General features: G+C 45.6%; 1 protein-coding gene across 1 annotated transcript; it reads left to right on the top strand.

Annotated features, from left to right (window-relative positions):
• Window positions 1–7,197: 7,197 nt before the first annotated feature.
• Window positions 7,198–7,727, top strand: LOC121460631 (apoptosis regulatory protein Siva-like). The gene is made up of 2 exons (XM_041671067.1): window positions 7,198–7,331; window positions 7,535–7,727. Exons 1-2 carry the CDS (start codon window positions 7,198–7,200, stop codon window positions 7,725–7,727), a joined length of 327 nt encoding a protein of 108 aa, XP_041527001.1.
• The last annotated feature ends 9,196 nt before the right edge of the window (window positions 7,728–16,923 follow it).

Genomic DNA, 16,923 nt, shown 5'->3' with positions numbered 1-16,923 from the left:
CCTTCTCGCTTCCCCCTCTATAACCCCTTGAATAAATATCCAACCTTACTCTGCATGGCATCCCTATCCATGTCTCTGTCTCTTGCCCACCCGCCACATGTCTCCCTGCCTGGGACCAGCCACCGCTCTTCTCTGCCTTGGACTGGCTGCTCTCAGGGCCTGCTGCCTGCCACCACATGGCCCACTACCACCACTTGGGGGCCTATAGCATTTTTGCTGCCTACTGCCACTGGGGATCCTGCAGCATTTTTAATTTTTCCATTACACTCAGAAACTTGAAGAGAGGCATTAACAGCTAGCTATTTCTTGCTCAGAAATCTCTATCTGATCTATTGTCTGTTCTAGTCAATACCATCTTGAAATACCACTGTTTGCAATGGTTTGCTAGATCTGCTGTAACAAAATGCCACATACAGGGTGACTGCAACAGCAAAAGTTGATTCTTTTCATAGTCTCACTGGCTGGGAGTCTGAGATCAGGCTGATGCCTGTCTTCTTGGTTAGAGATGTCTGCCTTCTTGTGTCCTTACACGGTCCTTTCTCTGTACAGGTCTCTGCCCTAGTTGCTGTTGACTCTCATTAAGGAGACTGACTGGATTCTATTGAGACCCACCTATACCAACTCTTCAAACTTAGTCACCCTTTCAAAGACTGTTAGTTACATTTATTTACTTATTTTTCCGTTTGGAGTGGGGAGAGTATGTGCACCATGGCCAATGTATGAAGATAAGAGGACAATTTTGGAGACTCTGTTCTATTTTTCCACAATGTAAGTCCCAGAGATCCAACTCAGGCCATCAGGCTTGGTGGCAAGCGCTTGTCCGCACTGAGCTATCTTGATGGTCCTTAGTCACCTTAGTCACCACTTCTAAGAAGCTGTCTTCAAGTAAAGTTATGTTTCTGCTTTAGAAATTCAACACAGGTCGCTGGGTGGTGGTGGTGCTCACCTTTAAGCCCAGCATTCAGAGGCAGAGGCAGACAGACCTTTGAGTTTGAGGCCAGTCTGGTCTACAGAGTGAGTTCCAGGACTGTCAGGGCTACACAGAGAAACCCTGTCTTTAAAAGCTGAGAAAAAGGAAAAAAAGGAGCCCAATGCACAAACCTGGAAGAAACAGAAGTAGGTTTTTGTTGTAAAAGGAGCAACGGGCTGCTTCCCACCACCTGGCTCCTGGCTGCCTGGCTAGCTTATACCCCAAAATAACAACACACAAATTGTATTCATTTAAAACACTGTCTGGTCCATTAGTTTTAGCCTCTTATTGGCTAACTCTCACATCTTGATTCAACCCATTTCTAATAATCTGTATGTCACCATGAGCTCATGGCTTATCAGGGAAAGATTCAGCATGTCTGACCTGGCAGCTTCATGGCGGGCGACTCTCTGTCTCTGCCTCCTTTCTCCCAGCATTCTGGTCTGTCTACTCCACCTATCTAAGCTGCTGTCCTATCAAAAGGCCAAGGCAGTTTTCTTTATTCAACCAATGAAAGCAACACATAGAAAGAAGACCCTCCTATACCGGGTTTTTAACAATATTGAACATGTTGGAAGCTTTAGATTCAAAAATAAGAAGAAAAAAGAAAGGTCAGGAGAGGTTCCCTGAGTCAAATCAGCACTCAGCTTCACACACCCAACCTGCTGTCTTTTGGGGTTCCCTGTTGATCACTCATTTGTGTGTAGCCCCTGTGAGGGCTAAAGTCATGTCTTAAGTTTTAATTAATGTGCTTAGACATCTATAAAACAAAAATGCCCATGTGACCAAGGACAGAGAACTTCCTGGAGGGCTGGGAACTCTTCACACAAGACAACAAGCCAGGTTTTCACTTCTGTAAACAAGGTTGGTTGCCCCAACTGCACAAGGTGTACATGATCACACATAGGTGGGAGGGGCATAGGCTGGAAGTAGATCAGGATTGGACAGAGGCAGGAAGTATGTAGCCTGTGGGTTTTGCCTTTATAAGCATCTAGTTACCTGAATTTGAGGCCATTCACTGGGAGTCTGGATATGGACCTGGCCAACAACCATCATCCCTGCAAGTAAAGCTTGCTTCAAATTTGGCTCAAAAATTGTGGTTGTGGTCTTGGTCTCACCCAGTGGGAGCAACAGTCACCTAGAGCAGTCTCTTTCTGTGGCAAAGCCTCTTCTTCAGTCACACTGGATCGCTAACTGACTTCTTGACACCTTGGTACAACCCTGGAAGCTACTCAAAGTTACCTTTTCCATGGTTTGTGCCTGGGAGGGCAGAGGGGCTACCATCCCAACAAGTTACAGAACGGAAGGGCAACCATGAGAGTGCGTGTTGCTGTCAGGGTCAGAGGGCAGTGTATGAAGACTTTTGAACTATACAATTCTAAGTTTCGAGGGTACCAGGGGCAGGCATCTGAAGCAGGACCTTCAGAGCAAACACTTTGATAAAGAAAAGGCAGCAGGAGAGGGGGTACAATTAAGGAGGAAGAGGCCAGGACAGAAGGACACCCAGGCAAGGATGCTGAGAACGGGGAAAGTGAGCTGCTAGGAATGAGGAGCCAGGCTTTCCCTCTGGGCTAACCAGGCTGTCCTTCGCCTGGAATTATCAGGCACCTGAAACAACAAGGTCAAGAATGTGACCTGAGGAGAGAGGGATATTTGTTCAGGAAACCACACGCTGAGAGAAAGGCCCCAGACTTCAACCGGGGCACTTACCTTCTCTGATGGCAGAATTATACAAGAATTCAAGCAAAGGTTACAGGAGGGAGGGGAACGTTTCTCAAAAGTACTGATGGAGACGGGTAGGAGGGGCGGGGTGCAGCAAGGCAGGCTCCCTCCCTACTTCTCAGTGTGGAGAGCAGCAGCGGGCAGAGGAGGGACACAAGGGGCAAACTGGGCCTCAGCTTCTCCCCAGCATAGTCAGCGCCCCGCCCACCGGGGCATCCGGATTCCAGGCCTCCAGCACAAAAGGCCCTTCCCCCACTTGTCAGCTTTCCTGTGGCCTGGATTGTGTGACCCAGCGCTTTGATCAAACCGGGGCATTATGTACAGACAACTGCTTTAAATATCAAGGTTTTGGAGTCAGTTTGGCGCTTGGTCCCCTTCGTGTGCTCTGTCAGATGAATTATGCCTTAAACCCTTAGATTTTCTGCTCGCCTTGAGGAGGCTGGGTCTCTCTGCGAGGCCTGTCCCGGCTTCAGAAAGCGCTGTTTGGAGGTGAGCATAGTGTGCAAATCCTGACCGTAATCCCCAGTTTATTGTTTCTGGTGGTTGTGGCGCGAGCACTGTTTTGCATGTTCCCACCACTAGCCACTTGGAAGGCTCTGCAAAGATGTCCTTGAAAGAATGAATGGGCTCAGAGCCAGGACCCTGAGGACTTCAGTCACTCAGTCCTTGGTTAGTCAGCCTCCCTGGCTGAATCTGCCTTCTGTGAAAAAGCCAGAGATTTGAGCCTACTTGTGGGGCTGGACGCGGGGAGAGGGGATAGGGGGCACACCTGTAATCCCAGCATGCAGGACACAGAGGCAGAAGGATCAGGTGTTTGAAGCCTGTTTGAGCTGGAGAATGAGTTTCTGGGCTCCAAGTTCTCACTCAGTGTGTTGGGAGAGTAGGGGCATCAAGGTTAACTATGAACAAAGGACCCTATGGGGAAGACTGGAAAGCCCTCCTCACCAGGGCTTCTTGTAACAAAATTGAGCATCTGCCCCCCCCCCCCAGATGAGCTAGCTCTCCTAGAGGATGAGGAGTCTTGTAAATTAACCTAGAAAGAGCAAGACCACGGTACTGTGATTTTCAGCATCTGTCTGCTTGTCTTTCTTGCCCACTAGGTCCCTTCTGTCTGCGAAGTGCTTTTTCCTTCCTTAACAAACTGCCTCTGTTTCTGTCGATGTGTATCCCTGGCCCAACACATTGTTCTGGCACACAAGAAACTGGAAATTTCAACAGGGGCTCTCAGGACTCTGATTCACAAGCTATAACATTAGGAAGAAAGAAAAAACTTGGCAGGCTCTATATCAGCTTTTGAAATCCCGTCATTCCCTCGCTCTTCTGAATTCCCTAGAAAGAATGTGCTTGACCCGGCCATGACACTCGTCTGAGGTATTTCATCAGCTTCAAGAAATAGCTAAGCCCGCAGAGGGAAAGGAAGTAGTCCTTGACAAACCTTCCTGGGTGGCGGCGTCACTACTTGTAACTCAGCAATGTAAGGACGACTTAAGGCCCAGTTGTTGGAATATTGTCCTGAGCATATTTAGAGAAAACATAATAGCAGCTTCTCTTCTAGAAAGACCTATTTCTCTTGTCTTTTGACCCACAATCACCTCTCTTTCCTAGTTGGAGATAAAGCAAAAGAAACCCAGCCGGGACACTGCGGGGAACCGGGGAAGTCCTGCTGTAGCATCCATTTAGTTCCTAGAGCTCCACTCTTGGGTCTCTGCCTGAGGTGGCTTTGCTTGGTAAGGATTGTTCTAGGGACACTGGGAACATGCTGAGGTGTCCAGACTTTGTCACTAATTGGCAAGACCTCTCCATGTCTCCTAGTAACTGAACTCAGCATGTTTGCACCGTACTAGGCTGTGTCTCCTACATTAGGGAGCAGTTTCTAGACATCGGGAGGTTTGTCTAGAGGTTTGTCTTTTCTTGAGCTTTATTTTTTCTTATCAATAGAATGTTGTGAGATTGCCCAGCATGTTAGTTGCTGCTATAGCACCTATCTGCCCAGAGTGTCAGTTGTCATAAACTGGAAGGAGCTGGAGGCTTCTGAGGAGAGCCTCTGCCTCTGGCTACATCCCAGCATGGTCCAGTGGACCTTCAGATTCCTTCCAGAATCATCTTACATCCGTCCATTTCTTAGGAGCCCTAGCTTTAAAGACTAGTGTCTAGCTCTCTGACTAAGACAAGGTTTACCCATTTCCTGAGTCAATCTTAATGTATCAGACTTTTCCTGTTGCTCTCCAGAGATCCTATATTCAAACAATTAAAATGTATTCATTTTTTTTTTCTTCCAAAAATCAGCATCCGAGGGACTGGAGAGATGGCTCAGTGGTTAAGAGCGCGATCTGGGTTCAACTCCCAGCAGGCACATGATGGCAGCTCACAACTGTCTGAACTCCAGTTCCAGGGCATCCCACACCCTCACAGACATACCTGCAGGCAAAATACCAATCAGTGCCCATAAAATAAAAATAAATAAGTCATTTGAGGAAAGAAAAGACTACGCAAAAGAAATCAGCACCCTTGATAGTCTTTACTATTGCACTGGTGTGATTCGAACCTGCGTCTCCTACAAAGTTCATATTGGTGCCTAAGACCCACTGGAAGGGTATTGGGAGGTGGAACATGCAGGAGGTCATTAGACCTTGAGGGCTTCGTCTTTGTCCACAGGACTGGTGCATTATAGAAAGGACTCTGGGTGTGCCCTAGGTGCTCTTATCTTTCTGCCCCTTCTGCCGCATGAGGATGCAACGTTCTTCACTCTGTGGATGTCATTGAGAAACCATCTTAGAAACAGAGACCTTCCTGACCTGGCATCGAACCCTCTAATGTAGTGGTTCTCAACCTGTGGGTGAGGACACCTTTGGATTAAACAGCCCTTTCACAGGGGTCAGATATGCTGCATACCAGATATTTACATTACAATTCGTAAGAGTATCAAAATTACAGTTACGAAGTAGCAATGACATTATTTTATGGTTGGGGACACCACAACATGAGGAGCTGTATTAAAGGGTCACAGCATTAGGAAGGCTGAGAGCCACTGATCTAGTGATACCCTACAAATCACTTCCTGATGATTTCAATCATTCAACACATGCCTGCTGAACCCCCTGAACATCCTCCTCAAAGTCCTCAGGAACATACTGAATGGTCTCAATGGATTAGGACATGAGCTCTAGAAACCAAAACCCAAGCTAGTCTTCTTCCTCTCCCTCACCTCATCCTTTATCCCCACAGCTCTCTTCCTAAACGCGATCTTCACCTACTGCCTTAGTGAGGGTTTCTATTGCTACAACAAAACACCATGACCAAAAAGCAAGCTGGAGAGGAAAGGGTTTATTTGACTTACATGTCAGCATTGCTGTTTACCACCAAAAGAACTCAAGTAGCGCAGGAACCTGGAGACAGGAGCTGATGCAGAGGACATGAAGGGGTGCTGCTTTCTGTCTTGCTCAGCCTGCTTTCTCCTGGAACCCAGGACCACCAGCCACTCACAATGGGCTGTGCCCTCCCCCATCGATCACTAATTGAGAAAATGCCTTACAGCTGGATTTCATAGAGGTATTTTCTCAGCTGAGGTTCCTTCCTCCCTAATGATGCTAGCATGTGTCAAATTGACACACAAAACCAGCCAGTACTCCCCTTTTTCCAGACGAACAATTGTAATCAGCTTGCTTTGACAATTCTTAGAGCACTCTACTGCCTCTGGGGTCCCAGCCCGGATGCCCTTTATTTTTCTTTCACGTGACATTAATCGTTTCTTCTTTGGCAACTATTCCCTTCATTCAGTTCCATTAACTTTGCTCTTTATTTTGTTTCCTTCATAATTGGCTTCATACTTGCAAAATTGGATTGCTCAGCTGGTGACACACACACCTTTAATTCTAGCACTCAGTAAGCAGAAGCAGGCATGTAGAACACTAAGTTGGAGGGCATCCTGATCTACATAGTGTGTTCCAGGCCAGGCAATGCTATATAGTGAGACAATTATACATATGTGTGTGTATGTATGTATGTATGTATGTATGTGTGTGTGTGTGTATTATTGTTTTCTATAGCTCTGTCTTATTGCCTCATTGTGAGTATAGTGAGAGAGGGGTGTAGTATTTGGGTGTCTGTTTATGAACCATCAGCTAATGGAATAAATGGCAAGAAAGAAGAAAATATTTACTAAGTGCATATGGTATACCAAAGACCTTTATTTATTTATCTGTTTGTTTGTTTCCAATGTTGTATTTAATGCTCTAAACAGTAAGGGTCAAGCTGGATCCATGGTCCAAACCCGGCTTGTTTTCATGAAACATTGTCACGTCTGTTTATTTGCTTGCTATTTATGGCTAGTTTTCTGCTACAGTAGTAGGGTTGAATCATTGTGACAGAGGCTGTGACCAGCAAGTTGCCTGGTCCTATGGATGTATAGTTTCACGACTGTGATCCATAAGGCAGGAATCAAAGCAGCATTTTAATGCAACGAAATAAGACAGGTGAGCTGTGGTCTGTGTTTGGTACCCGCTGCCATGCCCAAGCGGAGCTGCCCATTCGCGGATGCTTCCCCTCTACAGCTCAAGGACCGCGTGGGCCAGAGAGAGTTGAGCCACAGTGTGTTCGCCGAACACTCCTCACGCGAGGTCTTTGAAAGAACCAAGCCGTTCCTTTTTCCAAGGGGCCTAAGCTTATAGAGATCACATTTGGAGCGAAGGCTGTTCCATCACCCACCTGCCGGAGTCACTGAAGCCTGGTCTGGTGGGGGCCCCTCAAGCTACAAGGGGACAGATGTTGATTGGACCTGATGGCGGACTGACACAGTGCCAAGCTCAGGCCTCGGAAGCTGGACTGCCTGGGACAGCACCCATCGGCTTGTTCATCCTGCGTGAGATCTGTGGATGGGAAGGCGGTCTGCAGCCAGTGCGACTGGGCCCTGTGTGGACAATGTCTATATACCTGCTGGGGCTGCGGTGCTCTGGCCTGTATGCTGTGTGGCCTTGCAGACTATACTGATGATGGTGAGAAGACGCTTTGCACCAGCTGTGCTATGTTTGAAGCCTGATGTGGCCAAGGACAACCAAGATGCTCACACCGAAAAGAGAGGAGGTGGCTTTTTTATACATTATGTTTTATACCCCAGTAACAAGTGAATAAACCTCTTTATATTTGAAAAAAAAAAAAAGACAGGTGAAGCACAGAAATTCCTGGCACACGAGGGGTCATCAACAAACAGAGGTTGCCATCATTACTGCTGCAGTCATTGTAGTTGGGCCTAGAAATGTTAATTCATTTTGAAGAGTGGTAAAATCACGCTGTTGGAGGAGGGCCCACTTGTTCATCCCAGCCACCCGGCCAGCTTAGACCTGAAATAATCACACAGGAACTGTATTAATTAAATTACGGCTTGGCCCATTAGCTCTAGCTTATTGGCTAACTCTTACATCTTAATTTAACCCATCTCTGTTAATCTGTGCATCACCATGAGGTCATGGCCTACCAGCAAAGTTTCAGTATGTCTATCTCCGGCGTCCCCTGACTCCATTTTTCTTTCTCCAGCATTCAGTTCTGTCTTTCCAGCTTACCTAAGTTCTGCCCTATCAACAGGCCAAAGCAGTTTCTTTATTCATTAACGATAATCACAGCACACAGAGGGGACTCCCACATCATCACACAAAGTTGGAAAAGCAGTGAGAACCAGTAGGGAGGGACATGGGAGGAAAGGGGGAGAAGACATAGAGGTTTCTCCTCTGCTTTCTCTTTGCGCAAACTTTCCAAAAAGCGTTTTTAATCCATTCTCAAAGTTGGAAATGTTGCTCAGTGTGGAGGCCCACAGATGTAAGTCTGTTCCACCTTGACTAAAGGTCAGAGAGATTGACTTATTTTTACTCTTTCAGAGTTGTTGATAACAGCTGTGGCTACAAACAAGAAACCCTGACCTAGGGTGTGGTTACTTGGTGCTTTGGACATTAAGATGGCCCATAGGGGTGGATCCCCTCCACCCTGACCAAAGGTCAGAGAATTCAAAGCTATTCCTGCCCCTTCATTTTAAAACAGGAGGTTTGACATAGGGAGTGACTGTCTAGGGGATACTTGGTCTAGGGTGTGTTCATTGCATATCCTGCCCAAAACATCAGAATGCTTTACTCAGGAAATAGTGACTTGATGTCTCTAGTGTCGAAGCAAGTAACTGTTCTGTGTCCTTTGTATAGTGCTAAAGCAGTCTTTTGCCTTCTCCCCGCCTCCCCTTTCTGTATTGGGGTATAAAAGCATATGAAAAATAAACATTGGCAGATTCAGTATTCACTGAGTTGCCCTCCCAGTACTATCCTATGTCTCTGTATTTCTTTTGTATCTCTGTCTATTCTGCCTAACTTTTCTAAGCCACACGCCCCTACCCTGGAAAGTGGGAACCCATTGTGGCTGGACCATGACAAATGTCACCCCAAAATGTGGCTTCCGACAGCTCAGTTGACAAAATGCTTGCCTAGCATGTACAAAATCCTGGCTTTGATCCTCACCACCACATAAAACTCGGTATGGTGTTACACACTCTAATCCCGCACTGGAGAAATGGTGTTACACACTGTAACCCCGCACTGGAGAAATGGTGTTACACACTGTAATCCAGCACTGGAGAAATGGTGTTACACACTGTAATCCCACACTGGAGAAATGGTGTTACACACTGTAACCCCGCACTGGAGAAATGGTGTTACACACTGTAATCCAGCACTGGAGAAATGGTGTTACACACTGTAACCCAGCACTGGAGAAATGGTGTTACACACTCTAATCCCGCACTGGAGAAATGGTGTTACACACTGTAATCCCACACTGGAGAAATGGTGTTACACACTGTAATCCAGCACTGGAGAAACGGTGTTACACACTGTAATCCCAGCACTGGAGAAATGGTGTTACACACTGTAACCCAGCACTGGAGAAATGGTGTTACACACTGTAATCCCGTACTGGAGAAATGGTGTTACACACTCTAATCCCGCACTGGAGAAATGGTGTTACACACTGTAATCCCGCACTGGAGAAATGGTGTTACACACTGTAATCCAGCACTGGAGAAATGGTGTTACACACTCTAATCCCGCACTGGAGAAATGGTGTTACACACTGTAATCCCACACTGGAGAAATGGTGTTACACACTGTAATCCCACACTGGAGAAATGTTGTTACACACTGTAATCCCAGCACTGGAGAAATGGTGTTACACACTGTAATCCCACACTGGAGAAATGGTGTTACACACTGTAATCCCGCACTGGAGAAATGGTGTTACACACTGTAATCCCACACTGGAGAAATGGTGTTACACACTGTAACCCCGCACTGGAGAAATGATGTTACACACTGTAATCCAGCACTGGAGAAATGGTGTTACACACTGTAATCCAGCACTGGAGAAATGGTGTTACTGTAATCCAGCACTGGAGAAATGGTGTTACACACTGTAATCCAGCACTAGAGAAATGGTGTTACTGTAATCCAGCACTGGAGAAATGGTGTTACACACTGTAATCCCGCACTGGAGAAATGGTGTTACACACTGTAATCCAGCACTGGAGAAATGGTGTTACACACTGTAACCCAGCACTGGAGAAGAGGAGGCAAGATGATCAAGAAATTCAAGGTCATCCTCCTCACCTATATAACAGGTTTGAGCTATGCTGGGCTAACGAAAGCTATGTATTCTGCTGCATAGGTGAAAACGACAGGAAAGGAAGGAAACTGATCCACAAATAGGTTGAGAAAATAGAACGTAAATATTAGTACAGAGAGGAGAATAACACTGTTTACACAGAAGTATGCTTAAACCACATTATTTATTGCATGCAATAGACAGCAGTAGGCACATTGGCCGCTCATTGAGATTCGTATCATTACCCTAAAGTAATTAAACCAGAGTGGACATCCTGTCTCACGCAAATGACTTCTACCTGGAATAGCGATCACAGCTATAATCATGCTCCATTTGAAGTCTTGACTTCATGAATATGATTGAGAGCTTGTGAAATGAGGTGAGATTGGCTAGGCCTTCAGGGGAGTGGAGTGATGGGCACACGAACTGACGGCAGCCATCAATCACAGGCTTCCATATCCCGCTCCTTCTGCTGACTTCCAGGAATCCATATGGAGCCAGTCTCTTGTGGAGCTCTCGACTATTCTGAGAAGCTTGCATTAAGTTGTGGTTCCCATTGATTTCCCACTCCTCTTACTCTTCAAGCTCAGTTATAGACATCCACACTTGAGCTAGAATATTCAAAAGACAAGAAGCCAGGGAGGTGAGGATTACATCTCATACACGGCTTTCTTTTCCCTGCAGATTTTGTTTTCCTCCCAAATGCCAAATTATTTTTTTCTGTGTGTACTTTACTCTTTACTCATTTGGGTTTTTTTTTCTTATACTCTATGGAATGGTTATAAACAACATAAAGCAGAAGTTCTTGTTTACTTGGTTTTAAAATATCTGATCCTTGAGTTCGGAAAGCCTACATAGCCTCTAATACAGATCATGATTTTCTAAGAGCAGGCTGCCGGGAAAACGGATCTGCCAATATGGATGTGAATTTGTACAGCAGACAATGTGAGTTCCAGAGGGATGCAAAGACAGTGGCACCTCCCAGCACACACTCCCTTCTTAGGGCATTGTTCACTGGTTCCTTAGTAAGTCCTTGTGTTTGTATCCAGAGCCCACTGCCCACCCCCCCACCTGCTTCTCTAAGCTTTCCAGGCTGTCCCCAATATTGGTGCTTGAACCAAAGCAGCTAGAAATAGGTGAGACCAAAGACATGTGACCTCTGAGGTTCCCCTAGCCTTATTAGCAGAGATGGTCCTTATTGGATGTTGACCAATACAACCACAGTCTCTCTTGGGATCATATTAAGAAGAAAAGCAAAGATTTAAAGTCTTGTATGGTTTTCTTTTGAAGTCCACTTCACGATGCTCCCCTGAGCCCGGAGTACTTTGCTTAGGGAGTTGAGTGAGTGTTGGATGAGCGATTGTGCAATTTATAGACTAAGAATATAAAGCAGTTTCTACAAAAGAGTTCAACATGATTCTGGCCCACCTTCATAACCAATGAATAAAGACATATGTATAGAATTTGAATGAATTTCAGGCCTTTAACTTTTGATCAATTTAGCTAGTCCATTAGCGTAATCCTGAGGAAATATTGTCCTACTGACCGGAAGTCTGAAGGGTCCATCAGACAGAAAAAGCCTGGTGTAAATACCAGTAGTGAGGGGTCAGATGGTGTAGCGGGTGCCTGGTACCTGGAGATTCAGATAGTATTGTAGGCTGAATTGTGCACCTTCAAAATGTGTGAGTTAAAACTTGAACCACTTGTATTTGGAAGTTAAGCCTTTAATGAAATGTTAAGTTTAAAAGGCAAGCATTAGGTCCCAATCCAATAGGACCTGTGTACCTAAGCAGAAATGTGGGCACACAAAGAACACAGGGATAGACACACAGGGATGGACACGTAAGGAGGAAAGACTTTGTGAAGACACCTAAAAGCCGAAGAGAAAGGCCCAGAAGAAATGCCGGTCTCAGACTTCTAGCCTTCAGAGCTATGCTGTTGTGTAGGCTGCCCCTTCTACATTCTGTGTTACGGAAGCCAGGCACACTATGTTCCAGGCAGTGGATAGAAGAACTCCATTTCCAAGGGGTTGATTGTGTCCACGATCCAACTGTAATGTGTGTGTGTCTTTTCCAAGCATGTTAGTGCCTGATGAAGGGGAGAATGAAGTGCGTCTGGGTGTCTGTTGTGTGAGGCAAACCCTCCAGAAGCCACAAAAGCAAGCCAAGCAATGGACTTGCTTTCTGAAGATGAATTAAGTGAGTCTCAGCAGGTAAGAATCATGTCTTAGTTTCTCAAAGAATGGTTAGTGTTTCTGTCACCGGAGTGGACTCCTGGAAGTCTCCCAAGAGGGACGATTCTGTGTAACAGTCAGACTCCAGATGGCTGGTGCATCCGCCAATCATTATCAGCAAGGCGAAAGCACATAGGCCCAGTCAAACCACCCCATTACAGCAACCATCACACAGTGCTGGGCTCACAGAAAGTGGTCAGAAAACGCTACTTTTAGTTATTCTCATAAAAATGAAAAGGGAGACAGGCAGTGGTGGCACATGCTTTTAAACTCACATCCCTTTAAACTCAGGAGGCAGAGGCAGGCAGATCTTTGTGAGTTTGAGGCCAACCTGGTCTACAAAGTAAGTCCCAGGACAGCCAGAGCTGTTACACAGAAAAACCCTGTCTCAAAAAACAAGCAAAAAACAAAAACAAAAAAAGAAAAGAAAGGGGAATATCTTCCCTCCAATAGACGCAGTGTGGCTAGACGTAATTGGCATACCCAGGGTTAAAGAGAAGGAAATGGGCATGCTCTAAAGAGAAGCAGACAGAACTAACCACACTGTTATTAAACCAAACCATTATTTGAAAGCCCTTCTTTCAGAAAGTGAAAAAGGAGCAAGGGCTAGATAAAGAATAGTTGTTTTCTACCCTATCTGGGAAAGAGATTATCAATGTCATAATTACCAGATAGGTTTGAGAAAGAATGTAACTGGCTTTTCTATTGTAAATGGGTCCTTTCTTTCTGAGATGATGAAGATGTGGTCAAATCTTTACCTCAGTCTCTGCCCCGAGGGGATGCTCTACGCAAAACCTCTCATTCACGATGCTCAACTACTCCATTGCAATGACAGGCTTTTAGGATTCCAGGGTTGAAGCAAAAGTGAGCTCTCTACCCGAGGAGCTGCTAGAGTCACACCAGAAGGTCGAAGATGAGGCTACGGAGGGAGAACCCTGAGCGTCCAGCTCCTCTAAATATCTGTCTTCTACCTAAGATCCCATTCATTTACAGAGTTTCTAGCAGATAGTATTAAAAATTACTTCTGGTTGTTTTATTTCTAATTGATATTTGTACTCACTTGGGAGATGTAATATTAGAAACTGTTACATGTGTGCAACATATGAAGATGAAATCAAAATAATATCCCTGTCTCTGCAAGCCTTATCTCCGTGTGGTGAGAACTTTTCTGGTTATTTTGAAATCTATAATTAAATGTTGCAGCTCATTGATAGTACTGTACTGTGGACATTAGTTCCCCCATCTGGTTGTCTCTTTCTACTGTGGTAGTGTGAATGGGAAACATTCCTCATAGCCTTGTGCGTTTGAAAACTTGGTCCCCAGTGGGGCACTGTTTGGGGGAGTTTAGGTGGTACAGTCTTGCTAGAGGAAGTATGTCACCACCACTGAGGGTGTTTGCCTTAGTTAGGGTTACTATTGCTGTGATGAAACACCATGACCAAAGCAACTTGGGGAGGAAAGGGTTTATTTGGCTTTCACTTCTACATCAAAGTTCATCATTGGAGGAAGTCAGGACAGGAACTCAAACAGGGAAGAATTTAAGGCAGGAGCTGATGCAGAGGCCATGGAGGGGTGCGGCGTACTAGCTTGCTTCCGAAGTCTTGCTCAGTCTTCTTTCTTCTCTTTGGTTCTTTCTTTCTTTCTTTCTTTCTTCTTCCTTCCTTCCTTTCTTTTTTTTGTTTTTTTTTTTTGTTTGTTTGTTTGTTTTTTTATGAGAGGGTTTCTCTGTAGCTTTGGAGTTTGTTCTGGAACTCACTCTGTAGACCAGGTTGGCCTTGAACTCACAGAGATCCACCTGTCTCTGCCTCCCTAGTGCTGGAATTAAAGGCACCTGCTTTCTTATAGAACTCAGGATCACCAGCCCAGGGATGGCACCACCCACAATGGGCTGGCCTCCCCCATCAGTCACTAATTAGGAAAATAACTTACGGGCTTGTCTACAGCCCATCCTATGGAGGCATTTTCTTCACTGAGATTCCCACCCCTCAGGTGACTTTAGCTTGTGTCAAGTGGACATAAAACTATCCAGACAGTGGACTTTGGGGACTATAGCTTCACCCCTTCTGCTTCGTGCTTACATTTGAAGATACAAGTTCTCAGCTTCCTAGTCCTGCTGCCTTGCCTGCTACCATGCCCACCGCTTGCTGCCTTGCCTGCTACCATGCCCACCGCTTGCTGCCGTGCCTGCTACCATGCCCACCGCTTGCTGCCGTGCCTGCTACCATGCCCACCGCTTGCTGCCGTGCCTGCTACCATGCCCACCGCTTGCTGCCGTGCCTGCTACCATGCCCACCGCTTGCTGCCGTGCCTGCTACCATGCCCACCGCTTGCTGCCGTGCCTGCTACCATGCCCACCGCTTGCTGCCGTGCCTGCTACCATGCCCACCGCTTGCTGCCGTGCCTGCTACCATGCCCACCGCTTGCTGCCATGCTGCTACCATGCCCACCGCTTGCTGCCATGCTGTTTTCCCACCCATGATAAACTCTTAGCCCTCTGAAACCCAAAGCCAAAATAAACCTTTTCTTTTTTTAAATTGCCTCGGGCACGGCATTAAATCACAGCAGCAGAAAATTGGATGCCTTTTCTCCAGCCTCCCTCTGCCCTTGCCCTCTTGCCCTTCTTTTTTTTTTTTCCTCCAGTACTTTCCTTCTGTATTTTACCTCTATGGAATCAACTGTTCTCCCTGATATAAATGAGTACCCAGCTTACTTTAGTGAACAACCAATAAACATCCAACATCACGGCTGACGCTGCTATGTCCCTGTTGGGGGTTTATTTGGTTATAGTAGATGATTACTGGGCAATCGGCTGCCCAGATCGTGAAACTAATTCAGTTTCAGGGAGCATCGACGATCAGAAAATTCTTGATCGTGCTGAAGCCAGGAAGGCTCCTGGAAGTCCCAGACTGCTGTCTCTGTTTTCACCTGAGGAGAAGAAACGGGATGGAAGATGGAAATGAGAGAGAAAGAGAGCGAGTTATTCCAAGCAGCGGCTCCAAAATCGAGCAGCTCAACTGCGTTCTAAACTGCGTTCCATTTAAGAAGGAATGATTGCGGTGGCACAGGCCTATAATCTCAGCATATGGGAGGCTGAAGCAGGAGGGTTGTGAGTTAGAGGCCAGCCTGGACTGCAAATCTAGCCTCTGTTTATAAAAACAGAACAAGGAAAGAGAAGAAAGAGGAGGAGAAAGGGGAGGAGGGGGAGGTATAATTGACATATAACAAACCTCACACATTTAACGAGTAGAATGATGGGTTTTGATGTTCACACGTCCGTGGAACACTGCCGATTGCAATCAAGATGTGGAGCATAAGCATTCCCACAAGTTTCCTTCCATGGTAGCGTCATCATTCCTCCCGCTCCCCTCTGACGTTCCTTTGCAGACAGCCCACTGACCCGCTTGCCCGCTACTGATACTGTGAATTTTTGCAAAGATAAACGGATAGAATCACAACATCCTAGTGTTTTGTCTGTTATGTACTCTGATTGGTGAACTAGCACAGTTATTCTGAAATTCATCCAAGCTATTAGTAATGTATTTCTTTTTTCTTTTTTTGACTGGAGGTGTATTGTTGTGTGGGCCTACACAGTGTGTTTATCCACTTGACTTTAGAGGCCTTGGGATTTTATTTGATATTTAGCTACTAAACACAAAGCTGCTATGTGAATGCTTATTCCACACTTTGTATGGACACGTGTGTGCATTCTTAGTAACAGAACGGTCAAACTATAGGTTGTTGTCTTCTTAAGAAACTTACAAGCTAATTTTCATTTCCCTAGCAACCAGTTATGTTAAGCATATTTATTATTATTTTGATGACATTGCTATTTAAATTTTTAAATAAAAATAATCTTTAAAAACTTCGTAAATGAATTTAAGAATCTGTTTAAATCTTAAACACAACCTTAACTGAGTTGACATTCATAGTTTTGAGATTTTGATGGTTCAAATGGCCGATGCGGACAGCTAGTTGAAGCTTTGGGTATGAGGAGTTTTGTCAGAATTTTACAATTCTTTGGTGGAGCTAAAACAGTCAACAGTGTGAGGGTATCTGAGGAAGACAAACCACCACAGACTCCATTTTCCTTTCTGACATGTTTTGATTTTGTATCCTATGTTGATGTTATAGAAAAAAAGGGTACAGACAGAAAAGAAGGGAAGTTAACTGGCACAAGCCCCTGGCAAGGAGGATCCGCAGCCACTCATAGCAACACGTCTGGGGCTTTTCTTACTGGTCCCCAGGAAGGTATGATAGCCTTCCAGAAGAATCCTTATGCCTTCCACTCAGTTACCCAGGACAGGGCTAGTGGTTCCCCCACTTTGTTACTCATCGACTGATTTACTACAACACCAGAACATGCAGGGAC

This window comes from Microtus oregoni, unplaced genomic scaffold (assembly GCF_018167655.1).
Source record: "Microtus oregoni isolate MIOR12 unplaced genomic scaffold, Mior012 000021F_ref0000039, whole genome shotgun sequence".
Taxonomy (NCBI): domain Eukaryota; kingdom Metazoa; phylum Chordata; class Mammalia; order Rodentia; family Cricetidae; genus Microtus; species Microtus oregoni.
This window is presented reverse-complemented; position numbering and strand designations above follow the sequence as displayed.

Bases quoted from the DNA above. Each gene is read 5' to 3' on its own strand.
- LOC121460631 (XM_041671067.1), top strand. From the start codon at position 7,198: ATGCCCAAGCGGAGCTGCCCATTCGCGGATGCTTCCCCTCTACAGCTC. The intron at 7,332-7,534 runs CCTTTTTCCAAG...ACAGCACCCATC, and splicing joins TTTGAAAGAACCAAGCCGTT to GGCTTGTTCATCCTGCGTGA.